Source organism: Myotis daubentonii, chromosome 1 (genome assembly GCF_963259705.1).
Source record: "Myotis daubentonii chromosome 1, mMyoDau2.1, whole genome shotgun sequence".
NCBI classification, from domain to species: Eukaryota; Metazoa; Chordata; class Mammalia; order Chiroptera; family Vespertilionidae; genus Myotis; species Myotis daubentonii.
The window spans coordinates 190844086-190863360 of NC_081840.1; the positions used below are offsets into that span (position 1 = coordinate 190844086).

Consider the following 19275-nt stretch of genomic DNA (forward strand, 5'->3'; position numbering starts at 1 on the left):
GTTTTTTGTGGGCTAGTGCACTCGTGGCATCTGGAGTTGCTCTGTAAGGCTTGGCTTTTCACGTGTGGAAGGGGCTCCCAGGGTTGCTGCAAAGGCTTGGCTCCCAGGGTTGTTGTGTAAGGCTTGGCTCCCAGGGTTGTTGTGTAAGGCTTGGCTCCCAGGGTTGCTGCATAAGGCTTGGCTGTTTGCACGTGGACAGGGTGCTCAGGGTTGATTCATGAGGCATGGCTATTCGCATAGGGACAGGGCGCCCAGGTTGCTGCGTAAGGCTTCGCTGTTTGTACGCTCAAGCTGAGTTCTTGCTGCCACTTCTATTTTCTCTGTCTCCTTCTATCTTCTTCAATTAAATTCATTCTAAATATTCTATAGTAAATAGAAAACATTATAAAAGCAAATAGCTTTTAAATGATTATGTGACAGGCTTTCTTATTTAATAATATAAGTAGATTTTTTTATATATCTTTTGACATCTTTGGTACTCTTATTTCCTGATTCTTTTTTTTTAACTTTTTTTTTATTGCTTAAAATATTACAAAGAATAGTACATTTGTATCCTTTTTTATTTCCCGATTCTTGACTTTAGTTCAGAGAAAATGTTGCCCAGTCTCCTTAGAAATGTAGACCACTATTACTGTTGGAATTTTAAAATATCTTTCAATAAGTTGGGAATTTATTTAAAACTAGGCTCGATGCAGAAATTTGTGCACAGAGGCGGGGGTACCTCAGCCCAGCCTGCAACCTCTTACAATCTCGGACCCTTCAAGGGGATTTCCAGCAGTCAGGCATCCCTCTCACAATCTGGGACTGTTGGCTCCTAACCACTGGCTTGCCTGCCTGCCTGATCACCCCTAACCACTTGTCTACCTGATTGCCTCATCACCCCTAACCACAAGCCTGCCTGCCTGATTGCCTCATCACCCCTAACCACTTGCCTGCCTGCCTGATCACCCCTAACCACCTCTGCCTTGGCCCTCGCCGCTGTGGTTTTGTCTGGAAGGATGTCCAGAAGGACATCTGGAAGGACACCCAGAAGGTCATTTGGCTGTCCAGTCTAATTATCATATTACTCTTTTATTATTATAGATGATATTTACTTCAGTATTTTTCAAATACAATCTTGAGTTTGAGTTTGAATTATAAAATACTAGGGGCCCGGTGCATGAAATTCGTGCGCTGGGTGTGTGTGGGGGGGAGTGTCCCTCAGCCCAGCCTGCCCCCTCTCACATACTGGGAGCCCTCAGGCGTTGACCCCCATCACCCTCCAATCGCAGGATCGGCCCCTTGCCCAGGCCTGACGCCTCTGGCCTAGGCATCCGGCCCAGGCAGCAGGGACCTGCAGTGGCAGCGGGGGGCGCCGCGATTGCGTGGGCTCTGCCCCTGCCCCTGCAGGATTCCTCTGGCTGAGGTGTTTGGCCGGGGCAGAGGGGACCCACAGCTGCAGCGGCCCCGCGATCGTGGGCTCCACTTTAGGCCCAGGCAAGGGGCCCCTAGCTCCTGGGACTGCCAGCTTCAACCGTGTCCAGCTCCCATCGCTGGCTCCACCCCTACTTCCTGCTATCACTGGCCAGGGCGGGAAAGGCGCCTGATTCTCCTATCATGGCTGGGGGGCAGGGCAAAGGAGGCCCCAGGGCCGCCTTTGCCCTGCCCCCCAGCTCTTAGCTCCCCCCTGGGTTTCCAATCACTGTCAGTGGCAGGGGGCTTCTTCCTGCTTTCCCTTTCGCCTTCCTGCATTGTGCCTACATATGCAAATTAACCGCCATCTTGTTGACAGTTAACTGCCAATCTTAGTTGGCAGTTAATTTGCATATAGCCCTGATTAGCCAATGAAAAGGGTATCGTCATACGCCAATTACCATTTTTCTCTTTTATTAGTGTTGATTGTACCATACAACTAGTTTTAGACACTGTTCAGATACTTTAAGAGAATTTAATATTAATAGTCACTATCAATAGGGTACATGATACATATCCACAAAAATATCTGTGAACTAAGAATGGTCTTTCCTACTAATTGTTTTAATTTTTTAACCTACATGAGAGGAAAAACCATTATAATTTTATAATAGTAATTTTAATAGTCAGGCATTAATTTTAAATTACTAATACTGAAACATTCTACATAGTGGGCCAATGCAGTTAATTGCCTGAGCTACTTAGATTCATCTATAGTGACGAAGTTCTAAACACACAATAAGTCTGAGACTCCGACCAAAATAGGCAGGCTATTAATAGACCAGACACCAACAGATTTTATTCAGTGAAGTTCTAATTTGATCTTACCAATTTAAACCCAGTATACCTAGGATGAGTCCTGAACTTCTGTCATCTGCTTTCTGCATCATATCCATTCCTTGACACTTCTTTTAAAATACATATGTGTGCGTTTTTATTGATTTTCAAGAGAGGAAGGAAGAAGGAGGATAGAAACATCAATGATGAGAGAGAATTATTGATTGGCTCCCTCTTGCATGCCCCCTTCTGGGGATTGAGCCTGAAACCTGGGCATGTGCCCTGACCAGGAATTGAACCATGACTTCCTGGTTCATGGGTTGACACTCAACCACTGAGACACACTGACTGGACTGGGCTGGGCTTCTTGACACTTCTTGACTGAATTCCCAATCTTGATCCACTATAGATAGTTTTGTACAGCTATTTTATTTTATCTATTTGTGTTTGTGCATTTGCATTTTTTGCTAAAACTGAAGTTCTCAGAAACTTAGCCTTTAGGGCTGAAGTTTTAATAGTTAGGCTAGCTAGCTCTTGCCACCCCACAAAATGCTTGGGATCTTGTACTCATGGGATTGAATGCCTGGATCCCAAATACTATGTCCTGATTGATATTCAGCATCACCCTTCTGAGGTTCAGATACATCTGTGTGATGGTTAACTTTATGTATCAATTTGACTGGGCCACAGGATGCTGCGTGTGTCCATGAGGATGTTTCTAGAAAACATTTGCATTTGAATTGAAGTGAGTAATAAAAAGAACGTAGATGAATCTCTAGAAAGCTACACCACGTGAAGAAGCCAGTCTAGAAAGTTACATACTAAATTATTTTATTTATATGAACATATGACATTCTTAAAATAAATAAAAAATTATAGAATGGGAGAACAGATTAGTGGTTGTCAGTGATAAAGGATGGGAGGAAGCAGATGTGGCTATAGAAGGGCAACTTGACAGATCCTTGTGGTGATGGAAATGTTCTGTATTTTACAGCATCAGTGTTAATATTCTGATTATGATACTCTACTATAGTTTTGAAGATAATACCTCTACAACATCTTTGCAAGATATTACCTTTGGGGAAAATTAGGTAAAGGGTTCATAAAAATTATTTATTTCAACTGCATCTGAATCTACTATCTTATATTAATTGTTGAAATTTTTAATCGCATTGCAAAAAACATATACACACAAAATTTTGGGATTAGATCTTTGATGTCCTGATGGGTTTGGTTCCTTATCTCTCATGTTTCTAGATCTCTGCTTACTGTCCTAACAAATATTATTTAAATAAATCACAGAAAGGGATTAACCAAAGGACTTGTATGCATGCATATAAGCATAACCAATGGACATAAGACACTGGGGGGTAGGGGAGGCCAGGGGATTGTCAAGGGCTGGGGGAAAAAGGAGACATATGTAATACTCTTTGTAATACTTTAAGCAATAAAATAATAATAATAATAAAATAAATAAATCACAGAGTGGGGTTTTTTTTAATGGCTTTGAGAAATTTGGAAATCTTTCCATGATTCTGAAGTATAGCATTATGGAGCTACTCTCACTAAAGTATAACAATGATATTTCATCTTCCATTTCAGCAGCCTGAAATCTTTTGACACTCATCAACACTTTAGATAAGATTGTGAAGGTACTAAAGCTATTAGGAAAAAACACTGTTTCTTCTTTTATATGATTATTTCTTTCCTGCTTCTCTTAATGCAATACATGTTAAATAGTATCATGTAATAAGTGCCAATTTTAATTTTTCCCCTTAAAGCGATTTATTTTTCTGATAATGTATACACCCAAGAGCTTCTATTAAGGCTCATAAAAGTCAATAAGGACAGAAAAGGCATTCACAATGTTAATAGCTCTGTGTTAAAAAGAAATAAAATTTTTTACCAAGTCTGTCAACTCAGGCCAGATAGAAATTTAAACTTAAAGAATTTAGACATTTCTTCCAAAACAGATTTTCTATTCTTTGCACCCTCTACATTGTGTCTTTTATGGAAAAATTTCTGAAGAAACACAAAAGAATTCTCTGTGTTCTGAGTAAGAAAGGAATAGCTGTGGTTTGTGGTTAATGACAGCTTACTTGTGCAACTTCAAAAACGATGTAATTGTCATGAATTTACTCACAAGTATTGCATAAAATAAGTCTACAAATTTTGTTATAGTTGAAATTAGGTCTATTAACCATTGCCTAAATATTTTTGTTTTTATGCAGTTTTTTAAATCAGTATTGTTCCAAGAAAAAATATTTTCTTAACTATTGAAAAGATACATTTAAAACAAAACATCCTGAAATAAGTTCCAAAAAAAATTTAATTTGTTCAGAATGAACAAGTGACTATTACCAGGTTATGATTATTTTGCATCAAAAACTATTAAATGCAAATTGGTAAGGGAACATGAAGCTAGGATATTTACTGAGAAAAGGGAGATAAGAAGGAAAACTTGGAGAAGCTACTGCTTAAGATGGGTCTTAAAAAAAGCAATGAGCATGAACTAAAAAGAATCACAAAGTATTCTTTGTTGAATGTAACACCAGATCTGTGCCATCAAAATGCAGACATTCACAAGGTACCCCCAAGAGTGCCATGCTAGAAACTTCCCGAACTGCAAGTGCTAATCCTAAATATTAACTTCCTGTCCAACGTGTGTTCTCAAAAGGGCCCCTTAGAAACATAAGGATAGCATTTCAAAAGCTTAAGACATGTTATCACTTACATTGTCCACTGCTCACTACATCAAAGAGCTGTCTAAATATGCTCCTCAGTACATGTCTGTCCTCTCTTCATTGCAGTAGTCTTTCCTACTGCTGCCAAAGCTTAAGATCAATTATGGCTAAGTCATAGGAAAAGCATATATATTACCAAATAAAAAGAAATATTTCTGATTTTTCATGTTTCTTAAAATTGCATAAAGGTAAAAACAAACAACAACAAAAAAACATTGAAGCACAGTTCTACCTTAAAATCTACTACTTGCATACACAACTGTTTATTTAAGTTTACCCAACATAAAATTTTAATTAATTAAATGTTAAAATCTTTTAAATTCTTTTAATCTTCAAAGTTAAAATGATGAACATATTGAAATATCTCTGAGGAATGACATATGATATTTAATATCTAACTATAGATTCAGTCTAATTAGAAGCTTAAAGAAAACTATTTATTGTTAAATATGTAGCCACGTGACTAATCAAAGCCTGCAGTGAATGAAGGATTCAGATTTTATCAACCACAATCCAGGTCTAAACTCTATTCCTTTGCCTTCTAATGCAGACCAGTCATATTAATGCTCTAGAGTAGCTTTTTTTTTTTTAAGTAAAAGTAATTTCCTGATTAAATTTGTCACCAGCTGTTCCCATTCCCCTATCACCCCTCTATGCTAAGTGACTATTCTTGGTGCACTAATGTTCTCTGCCATAACACTTATCACATAATATCAAATTGTCTACTTAGTTGTATATCTCTTCCACTACACTCCAGGTTCATTGAGGGCAGGGGCCTTGTCTATTCTTCTTTGACTCCTGGTCCATGGAAGAAACCAATGCACATTGGCTGGGCTGTTTTTTAAAACTGCTTGGTCTTATCCATTAATGGGATCTCATTTCTAGCAGGGGCAGTGTTATTGGGGGGGAGGGGAAGGGGTCACTTCCTTTATACTCTATAAACAGAGTATCTTGAGTTACAGCGTTAACTCCTTGATTCAGAGGTAAATCCAGAGGAGTTCCAGCCTTTGAGTGTATGCCAAGGGACTTAAAAGGAAGGAAACACAGTGACTCAGACCAAAGGGGTGACAGTTAATGTCATTTCCCCATTCATTGTACATGTCTGTCTTCCACCAACCCAGGTGATAGTTATTCTATTAGGTTCTGGGATAATACAACTACTAAAAGTAAGTTATAAGTCAGAAACATTTCTTTCCTTTAGCAAGTCATGCATCAATAAAGAAATCCTCAAAGAAAGAAGAAAGTTCTGCAATCATAGAAGGGTTCCTAAATAATTTGTTCTTAAATTATAGGAATATAAAATTTTTAGTCAAGTTAAATTATTTTATTTCCCAAAATCTTAATGTGGTTTGATATATTTTATCAACCACAAAAAGCTCAAAATTAAACTCTAAAGGTACCATGCTGAACAAAACTTGGCTTCTGGAAGGCAGTTATGAAGGATTAGATGGAAATATGCTACCTTCCTGGTTTAGTAGGTGTGGTGCATGTCTACTCATAGTCCATCTGACTGACAAATTGCTCCTGACTTTTTGTCCAGACAGGTTGACTCTCTGGTAAAGGATTCTTTTGTCTCCCTGGTTTGTTGTGTAACCTAATGTAAGAGTGTGTAACTATAATTGGTATATGGAACTGGATACTCCCTCCTGGATTTATAGAAACCCAAGATCATAATAAAATGAACCTACATTGACACTTTTTTTTTGACACTTATAGTATTTAATTTATAGAGCAACTAGAGGTGGGTTGGGTTTTTTTAATTGATTTCAGAGAGGAAGGGAAAGGGAGGGAGAGATAGAAAATCAACAATGAGAGAGAATTATTGATTGGCTGCCTCCTGCATGCCCCCCCCCCACTGGGAATTGAGCCCAAAACCCAGTGTGCCCTGATTAGGAATGGAATCGTGACATCCTGGTTCATAGGTTGACACTCAACCACTGAGCTATTATCAGTCAGGCTAGCGATTCTTTTGGAAAGAGAAACACTTAAAGAGAAATATCTAGTTGACTTACAGTTTTCAGCATCTGAAATTTGCACATTATCATGATTCAGTTGTTCACCCTCTCCTTGCACATCTCCCTTATAAATCAAACAGGTTTACAATTTTACAGGGATGTGGAATTTTGCAGACAATTTTTCAGAATTTTCTGGAGTAAATCTCATCCTGTAATGTTCCCTAGTTGCTAGAAATGATTAGACGTTGTTAAAGTCTGCCTTACTACTAAAGTAAAAATAAAAATTGTTATCCAAAATGAATGGAAAACAAATATCATATTTAATTAAATGTTCTGAATAATTGAAACATTACACAAAGAATATTAACTTTAAAAATATCAAACTCACAAAATTACTTATTTTAGAAAACTTGAGAAATTTTAGGCAGAAAAATGAGTACTAAGATTTTATTATTCTTTATGCTAATCTATAAACACAGAAGTTATATAATGAAGATTGAATAAATAATTATGCCTACATAAAAATCTATTCCCCACAGAAAAGTATTTAATATTAATTACTATCGAAATAATATGTTTATAAATATAAATATTTCCATTTTCTTTTCCCTTGACTTTTAGACATAGAAATGTCAACAGCAGAAAATCTTCTTAATACCTGTAAGTTCATCAACAAATACTTATTTTCTTGTGAATCTTAATTTCTTGGATGGCAAAAAGACCTCCACTGGAGAGTCAGTGTGGTATTCATAAAGGGGCAATGGGAAGCCTGCTTCTAGAAACTTGTGTGAAGGTGACCTAAGTTGGCCCTAAAATAACTGATATCATGGGTTTAAAATGAGGAACACTACCACGTGCCATAATGGCACAGGGGATCTAGGGTTTATTAAGCACTTAAAATCTAAAACCAGCTACCTCTTCAGTATTACCTATCAGTTTTGAGACCCAGATCTGCTATTTACCACTGTATAAATTTATATAGATTATTTAACCTTGAAGCCTTTAGTTCCAAGTTGTTGTAAAGAAAACAGAATATAGCACAAATAAAGTACTTACAAGAATTAAAATACTCCTCCATTTTCCAACTGTATATCTGTGTGAAACCAGATTTTCTTCATATAGTTTAACCAAAACAATATATAACAGTAGATTGAAACAAGAAGCAGATATAAGAAATTCAGCCATCTTTTATTAAGACAGACTTTCAAAATGTAAAACAATGCTACTCTCTTTCCCTAAATTATATTGTTTTGAAAATATACTTTTTTAAATAAAAATATCTAATTTATACTTTTAAAAAGAGAGTACATGGCTCATAATAAGCACTTAATAGATGTCAGCTGTTAGATTTTCTATTCTGCCTATGAAAAATTCAGGTTTAGGAACTCACTATGGAATTCTGACCCTACAAGCCAAGCTTAGTGTGCTAAGAAGTAGAGTGCCTTACGTGCTGGCCAAGGCTTTCTGCTCCCATTCTCCTAATAGCTGCTCTGATAAAGGTGATCTCTGGTTGCTACAACCTGGCTGTCAGCAGAAATACTGCTCCTATCTGGGGTGTGAGACCAATTGAGGTAGCTGGATTAGAGGAATCTCCCCCCAGAGACAGGTGACACTGACCCTGGTGGCTCTTAGTATCCTTCAATCACAGCATAATTATTTCTGAGCAAACTGGGCAAAAGTTAAACACAAAGCTGTATTACTTTTCTCTCTGATATATTTTGGCTGGACAATCCTCAAGCAACTTAATAAGACATCTTAAATCACTTATTCCAATTAAAACTTTAGTACTGATGTGATCAAAATCTACAACTAGGAATTTGTCAGGTTAGTAGAGGAGAGGTCGTCAAGACACAAATAAAAGCAGTGGTAAGAAAGAGATCTGCAAATTTATTCATTCCCCAGCTAGAACACTAACCAGCCAGCTAGATCAGTAATCTGAATTTGACTAGGCCTCTCTGAGATTTTGATTGTACCTTAGATAAAAGGGGAGAAAGAAGAGGTTGGCAAGCAAAACCAAACAAGGTTAAAGAAAAAAATTAAGGTTTGGAACATGATATAAAGTACTTAAAGCGCAGCAATAGGTGATGTTTCTGAAAGTAGCCAGAGAATCATTATATTCTAAAATCTTTGAAATTTACCTTCTGACCTCTTTTAACACAACAAAAGCAAGGTGCCCTGTAAGATCTCAGCAAGGTAATAACAAGGTAATACTGAAGAGGTAGCAACTGAAAGCTTAACAGAGAGCTCAGAATGGCAGTTTATGAATAATTATGAATGAGATTAAAATTCTGAGTAAGAGCAGAAACAGGGAAGTTAGAGTCACCCAGGGGAGTTTCCCCTAGCTCACGGAGAAGCATCTTTGTTTTTATTTTCCTCTCAAGGAAGTTGAATAAAAGCTGATTTCCTTTAGGAGTTGTCCAAACAGAAGGGAGGATAGGGAAGAACCATTATACCTTTGGGTTCTGGATTGTTTGTTTTATCCTCTGTAGGGACCATGATTAAGGAGTAGAAAGAAAGAGGAAAGGGCAAGGGAGTTACATTCAATGAGTCAATGTGAGAGCTCTCCCATCAAAAATAGAAATCACAAAGGCTCTGTTTCAGCCAAATGGTTTTTATGAAGAGGATGCCTTGACAAATGAAGTTTGGGTTGTATCAAACAGAACAATCTGGAATCGGAAGCAATATACAAGCTTGAGGACTTTAGAGGACTAGGGAAGGCCTTTTAAATGGTCTATGTGTCCTTCCCCTGTGCTTCTCATTCCTTTCCACCCTCAGGAAAAAATATCTCATGACACATCTTGTCACATATAATTAACAACATCCCTATAAAGCAATTGACCATCTAACCTTTCCGATTAATTTAAATCTCATTCTTGACATAAACTCCTTTCTCTAACTCAGAGTTTATCAACTTTAACGCTATTGCCATTTTGGGCCAGATAATTCTTTGCTTCAGGGACAGTCCTGTATATTATAAAATGTTAGCAACATTCCTGACCTCTACCCACTAGATACCAATACCCCCACCCCCAATTATTACAACCAAAAATGTCTCCAGCCAGATATTGCCAAATCTCTCCTGGGGATGGAGGGTGGTGTGCAAACTGTCCCTGATCAAGCGCCACTGCTTTAATCTATGCCCACAGTGCTGATTATGGCAAATTTTTGGCACTCTCTCAATGCTTAGGAACATTACACATTACAGAAAAGGGTTTTGCAGTCAAATATCATGTTTATTCCAAGATGTCTCACGAATTAGTAGACTAGACAGACTTCATTTCTACAAACATTTGTTGAGCACCTTGTATATAGTAGATTCTCTGAGATGGCTTATGGAGATACATTTTTTTAAAGATACAGTTTCTGCCCTCTAAAAAATATTTATTAGTAAGACTGACAATATTTAAAAGATACCATAAACTGTTAAGGTATAAGCTCGGTGCTTCATTTGGAGTAACATGAGATAGTCAAAAGAATCAGAGAAAGAGAGTCAGACAGATAAAACAACAGTGAAGTCGTTCTATTATCGCAGATTTGCTTTAAAGGCTTAAGAATCTATGCTAAGGAAATAAGCCAGTCAGAGAAAGACAAATACTATATGATCTCACTTATATGTAGGATCTAATGAACAAAATAAAACTGACAAACAAAATAGAAGCAGAGGCATAGATACATGGAACATACTGACAGCTGTCAGAGGGGAATGGAGGGGACTAGATGAAAGAAGATGAAGGGATTAGCCAAATAACATACATGCATAACCCATACACTCAGACAACAGTGTGGTGACGACCAGAAGGAAAAGGAATTGGGGATGGGTAAGGGCTAGCAAAGGTGGAGGAATGGGGATATCTGTAAAAATGTCAACAATAAAAATAAAGTTAAATAAATAAATTATAATTTTTTTAAAGAGTCTAGCAGTTTCTCTGAATCTAAATTGACATGAAAGTGGTCTTGATTCAGAGAAGCATATAACTTTGAGGATATCCTGTGTTATTCCTTTTATCCAGATATTGTGTATTGTAACTTGAGTATGAACACTTTTTTGTCTACTCTTTCTCTCATAAATATCTCATTCATATTCACATTCATTCACTCTTTACTATGAATGTTTCATAGCAATCATTACTCTAAACAACTGCTCATGAAATTAAAAGGCACACATTTCCCTATGCAACTTCATAGCTGGTTATACAATTATTATCCTCCAATTTCAAACATTTAATTTCACTTAGCCCTTACAATAGGCAAGGCCACACAGACACAGAGAAAGTGTATGTGAGTGATGAGGATGGGGAAGGAAGATGTCAATTTATTTTGAATGCTCAGGAAATCTCATGTCAGTAATAAGTTAGTCCTAACTTTCCCAAGACTGTCTGTTGAGTTTTTCCTTAATTCATAATTAACAGTGAAATGTATTATGGGGAATTTGTTTACTAGAGCAATGTATGCATAATCAATATGAATATCATTATATGCTAATGAGCTCTATTTTGAGCAGGTTGTGGACTGCGAACAATAACTTTCTCTGGCAACAGGATAGTAGGGGGCACGGATGCCGAGGAAGGGGAATGGCCCTGGCAAGCTAGCCTTCAACAGAACAGTGTCCACCGATGTGGAGCCACTCTGATTAGTAACTATTGGCTTGTCACTGCTGCTCACTGTTTCATAAGGTAAGCTCTGGACCACATAAAGGCTTCAAAGCACTCAAGTACCTAAAAGTTTGGTACATATCTTTCAAGAATATGGCCATACACAGCACCTCCCACTGTTTAATATTATACAGTCTTAGAATTACTTATTGAATTATTAATTAAAAAATAGATATATTCAGGCTAATGCAGATTTGTCAGCAGTGACTTATGGACATTTTAAGTCAAAAAAATTCTGTATGTGTGTCCTTGTTGTTTTTGTTGTTATTTGGGGAGGGGGGCTACCTGTGATTTCAAAGATATTTAGCAGCATTCCTGTCCTCTACCTACCAAATGCCAATAGCATTCCCTCAGGATTGACAAGCAAAAATGTCTCCAGATAATACCAAATGGGTCCTGGAGGATAAAATAGCCCTCAGTTGCAAATCACTAAGCTAGATTCACTTAATTTAATTTTATAAAGAAACTCTAAATCCCAAATTGAACATAAGTCTTCTATTTCTCATCATTATTACATTTGGTCTTATTTAATAGGTATTTGAATTCATCCTGTATCCTCCCATATATATTATAGCCCTATTTGAAATGATTATTTCTTTAAAGGATATATTATTACACCAAAGTTTACCTTTTTTTCTAAAAGCTTTTTTACCCCTTTGTTTGATGGTTCATTTCAATAATTTCTATTAGCTTTGTAGAGCATTTATATATTTTATTTTTAAACAAAAACTCCTCTCAAACTTGAGAGTTTAAAAATGTCCCAGAGTTCTAATTTTCAATGCTTAATATACAAACTCTTAATTAACAAGTAATGGTACCATGCCCCAGTTTGGCTCATTGGATAGAGCGTTGGCCTGCGGAATGAAGGGTCCTAGATTCAATTCCAGCCAAGAGCACATGGCTGAGTTGTGGGCTCTCCATCTCCAGGAGGGGGTGTGCAGGAGGCAGCCAATCAATGATTCTCTCTCTTCATTGATGTTTCTCTCTCTCTCCTTCTGCCTTCCTCTCAGAAATCAATAAAGAAACATATAAAAAATACAAGCAATGGTATCTTGGTTGATTAGCACATAAAATATCTTCCTATTTATAGTTATAACTAGAGGCCCAGTGCACAGATTTGGCCTGGCCTGGCCTGCAGGGATCGGACCAAAACTGACTTTCCAACATCCCCTGAGGTGTCTTGGATTGTGAGAGGGCACAGGCCAGGCCAAGGGACCCCACCGGTGCACAGTCAGGCGGGGGAGGCCTGTCTACCGAATCCAATCAGCCAAACCTAAGCAGCAAGGTAATCTACCAGTCTGAGTGTCTGCCCTGTGGTGGTCAGTGTGTGTCATAGCGACCAGTTGAACAGTTGAATGAATGGTCAGACACATAGCATTTTAGGCTTTTATTATATAGGATGATTATATAAGAGGATTTAGATACTTCCTTAATTTCTATGTTTACTCTGTCCCATAGGCTTGCCCACTTTTTATTTAATCTTTTTACCATGTGTTGTCATAGTAATCTATTTAAATCACTCTTGAGTCTTTTCTAGAAAAAACAAGAATAAAATGTAGTTTTTATGGGTTATCTTTTAAAATATACCTTATTCAGTTATTCAGAATCTAACCATCTTATTATTTTTTAATTTTTCTCATACATATAGATTTATTTTTGTGTGCTTATATGTACTATAGAAATTCAAAACATATCTAATTATTTTCAGAAGCATACAATATTAATAAATAAATTTATTTTCTTTAGGAGCAGTGATCCCCAAAAATGGAATGTTAGTTTTGGGCTTCTTTTAAGTAATCCACAAGCACAACGAAATATCAAGAATATTATAATTCATGAGGACTACCATTACCCTGCACATGAGAATGACATTGCTATCGTGAATCTTTCTTCACCAATATTATATACAAGCAACATTCGAAGAGTATGTCTTCCAGAAGCTAATTATACACCCCCACCCAATTCAGATGTGGTGGTCACTGGATGGGGAACATCAAAGACTGATGGTGAGTTCCTAACCCTCCTCCATTGCATGACTTTATTTTTAGGAATTAAAAAACAATACTCCCTAAAACAAACTAAACCTAAGAAAGACTTTCTCTGCATAATTTTAAAAAGAATAATGTGCAATAGATTGAAAATTATCCTCAACAACTTTCATACAAAACTACAGTTTCATTGAGCTATCTAATCTAATAAAAGAGAAACATGAAAATTGAACACACCTCTGCTATGCCCCAAGACACGCCCACCAGCCAATCAGAGCAACTATATGCAAATTAACCCACCAAGATGGCGGCTGGCAGCCACAGAGCTGGAGTAAGCAGGAGGCTTGATTGCCCAGGCGATGGAAGAAGCCAAGCTTCCCTCCTGCCCTGGCTGGCTGTGGCCTCTGGTCAAGGCAACAAAGTTTCAATTATAGAAGATAAATAAATCCCACATACCTGCTTCCTGCCAGCCTCCACTGGGAGGTTTGATGGCTGGGGGCTTTGCCAGCCTGCAAAGAGCCATCAGCCCCTCATCCAGACTGGCAAGGCACCCCAGCAGGACCCCCCACCTTCAAGGGGGTGTGGCCAGTCTGAAAACAGCCCTCAGCCCCTCACCCAGGCTGTCCAGGGACCCCAGCAGGGACCCCCACCCTAAAGGGGTTGCGGGCAGCCTAAAAACAGTCATCAGACCCTCACCCAGGCTGGCCAGTCACCCCAGCAGGACCCCCACCCTGAAGGGGCTGTGGCCAACCTGAAAATAGCCATAAGCCTCTCACCCAGGCTGTCCACACCCTCATGGGGAGAGGGTCCCCACTGGGGGCTTGGCCAGCCTGCAAACTGCCATCAGCCCCTCACACAAGCTGGCCAGGCACTCCAGCGGGGACCCCCACCCTGAAGGGGAGTGACCAGTCTGAAAACAGCCCTCAACCCCTCACCCAGGCTGGTCAGGCACCCCAGCTGGACCCCCACCCTGATCCGGGACACCCTTCAAGGCAAACCAGCCAGCCCCCACCCAGGCACTAGGCTTCTATCCTATATAATAAATCAGTAATATGCAAATTGACCCTAACAGCAGAACGACTGGGAATGACTGGTCACTATGACACACACTGACCACCAGGGCGCAAACGCTCAATGCAGGAGCTGCCACCTGGTGGTCAGTGCACTCCCACAAGGGGAACTCTGCTCAGCCACAAGCCAGGCTGATGGCTGCCAGTACAGCAGTGGTGGTGGGAGCCTCTCCTGCCTCCTCAGCAGCGCTAAGGATGTCTAACTGCAGTTTAGGACTGCTCCCCGCTGGCAAGTGGATATCCCCTCAGGGCTCCCAGGCTGCCAGAGGAATGTCTGACTGCCAGCTTAGGCCCAATCCCCCGGGGAGCAGGCCTAAGCCAGCAGGTGGACATCCCCCGAGGGGATCCAAACTGTGAGAGGGTACAGGCCAGGCTGAGGGACTGCCCCCCCCCCCCGAGTGCACAAATTTTTGTGCACCGGGCCTCTAGTTTATTATAATTTCCCTTAACAATGGCAGTTTTTATAGAAATATATTACTTGAATAAGTAATTCATTTTCCTCCATTTCATTAATTCATTAATTCATTCATTCAATAAACATTTATATTCATTATCAGCTTTGTTTCAAGTGGATTGGAAATATTAATAAATTAAATAAACAAATATTCTTGTCCTCATAAAGCTTACATTCTTAGCAAAGAAAAATAGATAATAATCATAAAATATAATCAATAAGTACATTACACAGCATGTTTTGTGCAGGTGAGGACCATAGAAAAAATAAGGACTACAGAGGACTGGGCAATTTTGAAGGAGTGAAATGAGTAGCCCTCTGTGATAAGGTAATACCTGAGCAAAGACCATTTAAACATGTGCATCCTGATGACCCTTATAATGTAAATATTTAGTGGCTAGTTATATTCATAAATGCATTTGAAAACAGAAGAAAATGAACCTAAAATTATTTCTAAGATTCAGAATTATGGTAACAGCAGAAAATCTTTAAAAAGATCATAAAATGTATGTTTCTGGAATATGAATTTTTCATTTTGTTTTGTAGGGTATACATATCCTATCTAATAATAGACAAACATGGTAATTGACCGTACCTTCACTACGCTTCCCATTGGCTAATCAGGGTGATATGCAAATTAACTGCAAACAAAGATGGCAGTTAATTTGCATACGTAAGTGCAATGCTGGGAGGCGAAAGGGGAAGGATGGAAGAAGTCATCTGCCATTGACAGTGATCAGAAACCCAGGTGGCAGGCAATAGCCAGTTGCCCTGCCCCCCGGCCCGTGATCAGAGAACCGGGGCCGCCTTTGCCCACCCCCCAGCCAGTGATCGGAAAAGCCGGGTGGGGCAGGGAAGAGGCGGCCACCAGCAACCCCCTCTTCCCAGCCCCACCCCAGCCGGTGTTCAGAGAAGTACCTGTATTTTTAATAATTTCTTGACATGCTAAAAGAATTTTACATTACAATCCAAGGGTGGTGGGGTGAGGAGAAGGAGTAGCAGAACGATCCAACAAACAAAAAGGGAAACAGAAATGCATGGTGGAAGGGATTTGAAGGGTGGGTAGGGGCATTGCCCAACTAAACTGCAATTGGTTTGTTACTGAGTACTATTCATGGGAAGACAGCATCTTGACTCCTTCTCTATACAGCATATTGGGAGTAAAAATGATGCATCCAGGTGGAAATGTGATTAGGGGTTGGAAGACAGACAGGGAAAGAAGAAGTCAGAAATAGACACTGAGAGAGTCTCTGGCTGTCTGGCTGCAAATACTGACACTCCATTAGTGATAGAATAAAAAGTGGGGGATATCTCTGGAAGATTCAAGAGATAGGGGGCAACTCTTCTATGGTTTTGACTTACCCAGCAGATTTCCACATACACATGTGTACACGCCTATTTTTTCATGCACACACATATACACATAACTGACTGCCCTCCCTGGAAGCACAGAAGAAGAAGCCGCCAGAAGAAGCAGCCACCCACCTTTGGTCCAGGCACCAGCGCCTGAGGCTGGCTGCAGCCCAGGAGACGGACAAGCCACCCGCCTGAGGCCCCAGGCTGCAGCCACCTGGAGAAGCGGCCAGCCCTGTGGTCCAGGGCGCCAGCACCTGTGGCCAGGGAAATAGGTTCCCTCTTCTCCTACTGTAGTCACTACTTCAATATTCCCCTTCTGAATTTCTCTCCTGTGCTGCAACCCAACTCCACTTTTCATCGGAAGGATACGGAACAGAGAGCAGTGTTAAAAGCTTACATTTTTAAGCTGGTAAGGTTGGTACTTAAACATAAATGGAAAACTAGAGTCCTTAAGGTAACAAAGCTACAAAGGACAGGGACAGCGCATGACCTATTACATCCAGCAATCCATATGGGGACTGAAAACTTTGCAATGATGACAATTAGTGAAGATATGAATCAACTAAAATAGTTGACAGGGACAATTCTTCCATCTTCAAAAATATCTACATCAAAGCTGTTTAAATAGATTTTCATCTGCATAATATAACACATTCTGACAAGAACACCACCACCACCAATGTGGTCAGTGTTGTGCCAATAAATGTTTAATAATTTTTGTGCACCAAGCTACTAGTAATAAATATAAAATTACAAAATAACTCTAAAGGAAAAATCCCATCACATATGGATGGACACACTATTTCAAAATATGATCATTTTTAACAATAGCTTGCTGTGTTGTTAACATTTCTTTCTTACTAGGAAAGGAGATGATTAAAATGTTTTACATTTATTTGTAAATTGCATACAGTGTTAGGTACTAATAACCTAACCAGAGGAACTAATTAATATTGACTTTAGCAAAAATTATAAAATCTCTTCTTCCTTTAGGAACAATTCCTAATATACTCCAAAAAGGAGCTGTGAAGATTATAGATAATGAGACCTGCAATAACGAAGAGATATATAGTGGTGTGATCACACCTGGAATGTTGTGTGCTGGGTTTCTGCAGGGAAAGGTGGATGCCTGCCAGGTATGTCTGCCTATTCCATTTTCAAGAAGATTTTTTTTAATTTTTAATTTCCAATTAACCAACTCCATTTACTCAAAAGACTGACAACTATTTAAAGCTTAAGTATGTTTTATAGCCAAAGTAGCTAATTAAAATTATATTGCTTTCTGATAGGTCCCTTTAAAGTACTAAAATCCTAAGCCACCCTTACTATTATAAGAAGCTTAGTGGAAATGGGGAAGAGACTCAATTTGGAGTAACAATAGAGACCAAATGAAATATATTGGTGACTTTAGTTCAATTGTCCTCTTTCACTGAGAAACATACAACTGAGTTCAACATCAAATCATAGAACTTTCTTAATTTAGGGTGGCTCCAACACCCTAAACATTTTCTTTATTTAACAAAGCTTATATAGCATCTCCATGTGCCAGACACTGTTTTAAGATCTTTAAAAATATTAATTTATTTGTTATGGCAGTTCTGTGGTGGATGTTTGCACTATTATAAACCTTATTTCTCAGATATAGACTGAAGCAGAGAGCAAGTAATTTGTCTAAAGTGACACAGGATTAAATGGCAGAACTGAGATTTAAGCCCAGGAAATTGGGCTCCATAGCTTATGCTCCAAATGCCATACTAAGCTGCCTTTCCTTATGATTTATATGCTTCAAACACTCCTGATGCTATTTATAAGCAATCATATAGAGCTAACAAAAAGTACTACTGTAGTTATTAGGACAGGCAGAATGGGTGATAAATCCAGGAAGACTCTTATTTTATTAACTCATTCTTTCATGCAATTTACTCACTACTAACTATGTGCTAGGTGCAGGGAAGTTAAATGTAAATAGAGTATTATTCCTAACCTCTGGAGCGAGAAGACATGCAAACAAGTACTTGCAGTACATAATTATCATCTCTAATTACAGATTCCCAGCTTTCCAACTGTCCTACTAAACCTAGTCTTCCAAGTCATGACAAGCTTAAATCCTTGTTTCTCTCCTTTTTCTCTCAGCCCGCTCTCAGCCTACAACACTCTTCTAACTTTATGCTTCTAGAATGTATGTTTTGTTATTTCAACCACTCTCGTGACACCACCCTCAATGACTTCACCATCTTCTATTTCCCCCACACCCATTCTAATAATCTCTAACCACTGAGAAATCTATCTACCATATTTGCTTTTATATGTGAGCTCCTTAGCACAGCGAGAAAACATCTGATAGCCTTGTAAATCTGTGCTATATAAACACAGCCGGGTCTTTAACACACTGTTGAATTCTTTAATGCATATTTCTTGATGCTGTGTCAAATTTTCATTACTTTTTTTGAATGTATCACACTAATGTAAACTACTACTTTAAATCACAGTCGTATAATCCTTGACTTATGACATTTCCTCCTACTAACTAGAAAAAAAAATGAAAGCAATCACATGAAAACTCGTTTAATAATTTTTTTTTACCTGATACATTTATAGTTGCACTTATCTTCACCTTTCAGACTCACAATGAACAAGTTTATCCTACTATTCGAAGCTAATCTCTTACTTGTGTTTTTCATCCACTATCTTTCTATCTATACAGATATTTGAACTTTCTTCCATATTCTCCAAACTGTCCCACTCTAATATACTCTTCCACATATTCTGCAAGCATTATCAGGTCTCTCCCTCAATATATCATACTCAGTCTTTCTTTTCCACTTCT

The 19275-nt window shown here is 38.7% G+C and overlaps 1 protein-coding gene across 1 annotated transcript in view; it reads left to right on the forward strand.

Moving 5' to 3' along the window:
- Positions 1-19275, forward strand: part of LOC132240017 (transmembrane protease serine 11C-like) — a 56507-nt gene that overhangs the window by 27777 nt on the left and 9455 nt on the right. The window contains exons 7-10 of the mRNA XM_059707348.1: positions 7550-7588; positions 11430-11601; positions 13327-13586; positions 17442-17584. Coding sequence (XP_059563331.1) covers positions 7550-7588; positions 11430-11601; positions 13327-13586; positions 17442-17584 — 614 coding nt within the window. The remainder of the gene's footprint in view (positions 1-7549; positions 7589-11429; positions 11602-13326; positions 13587-17441; positions 17585-19275) is intronic.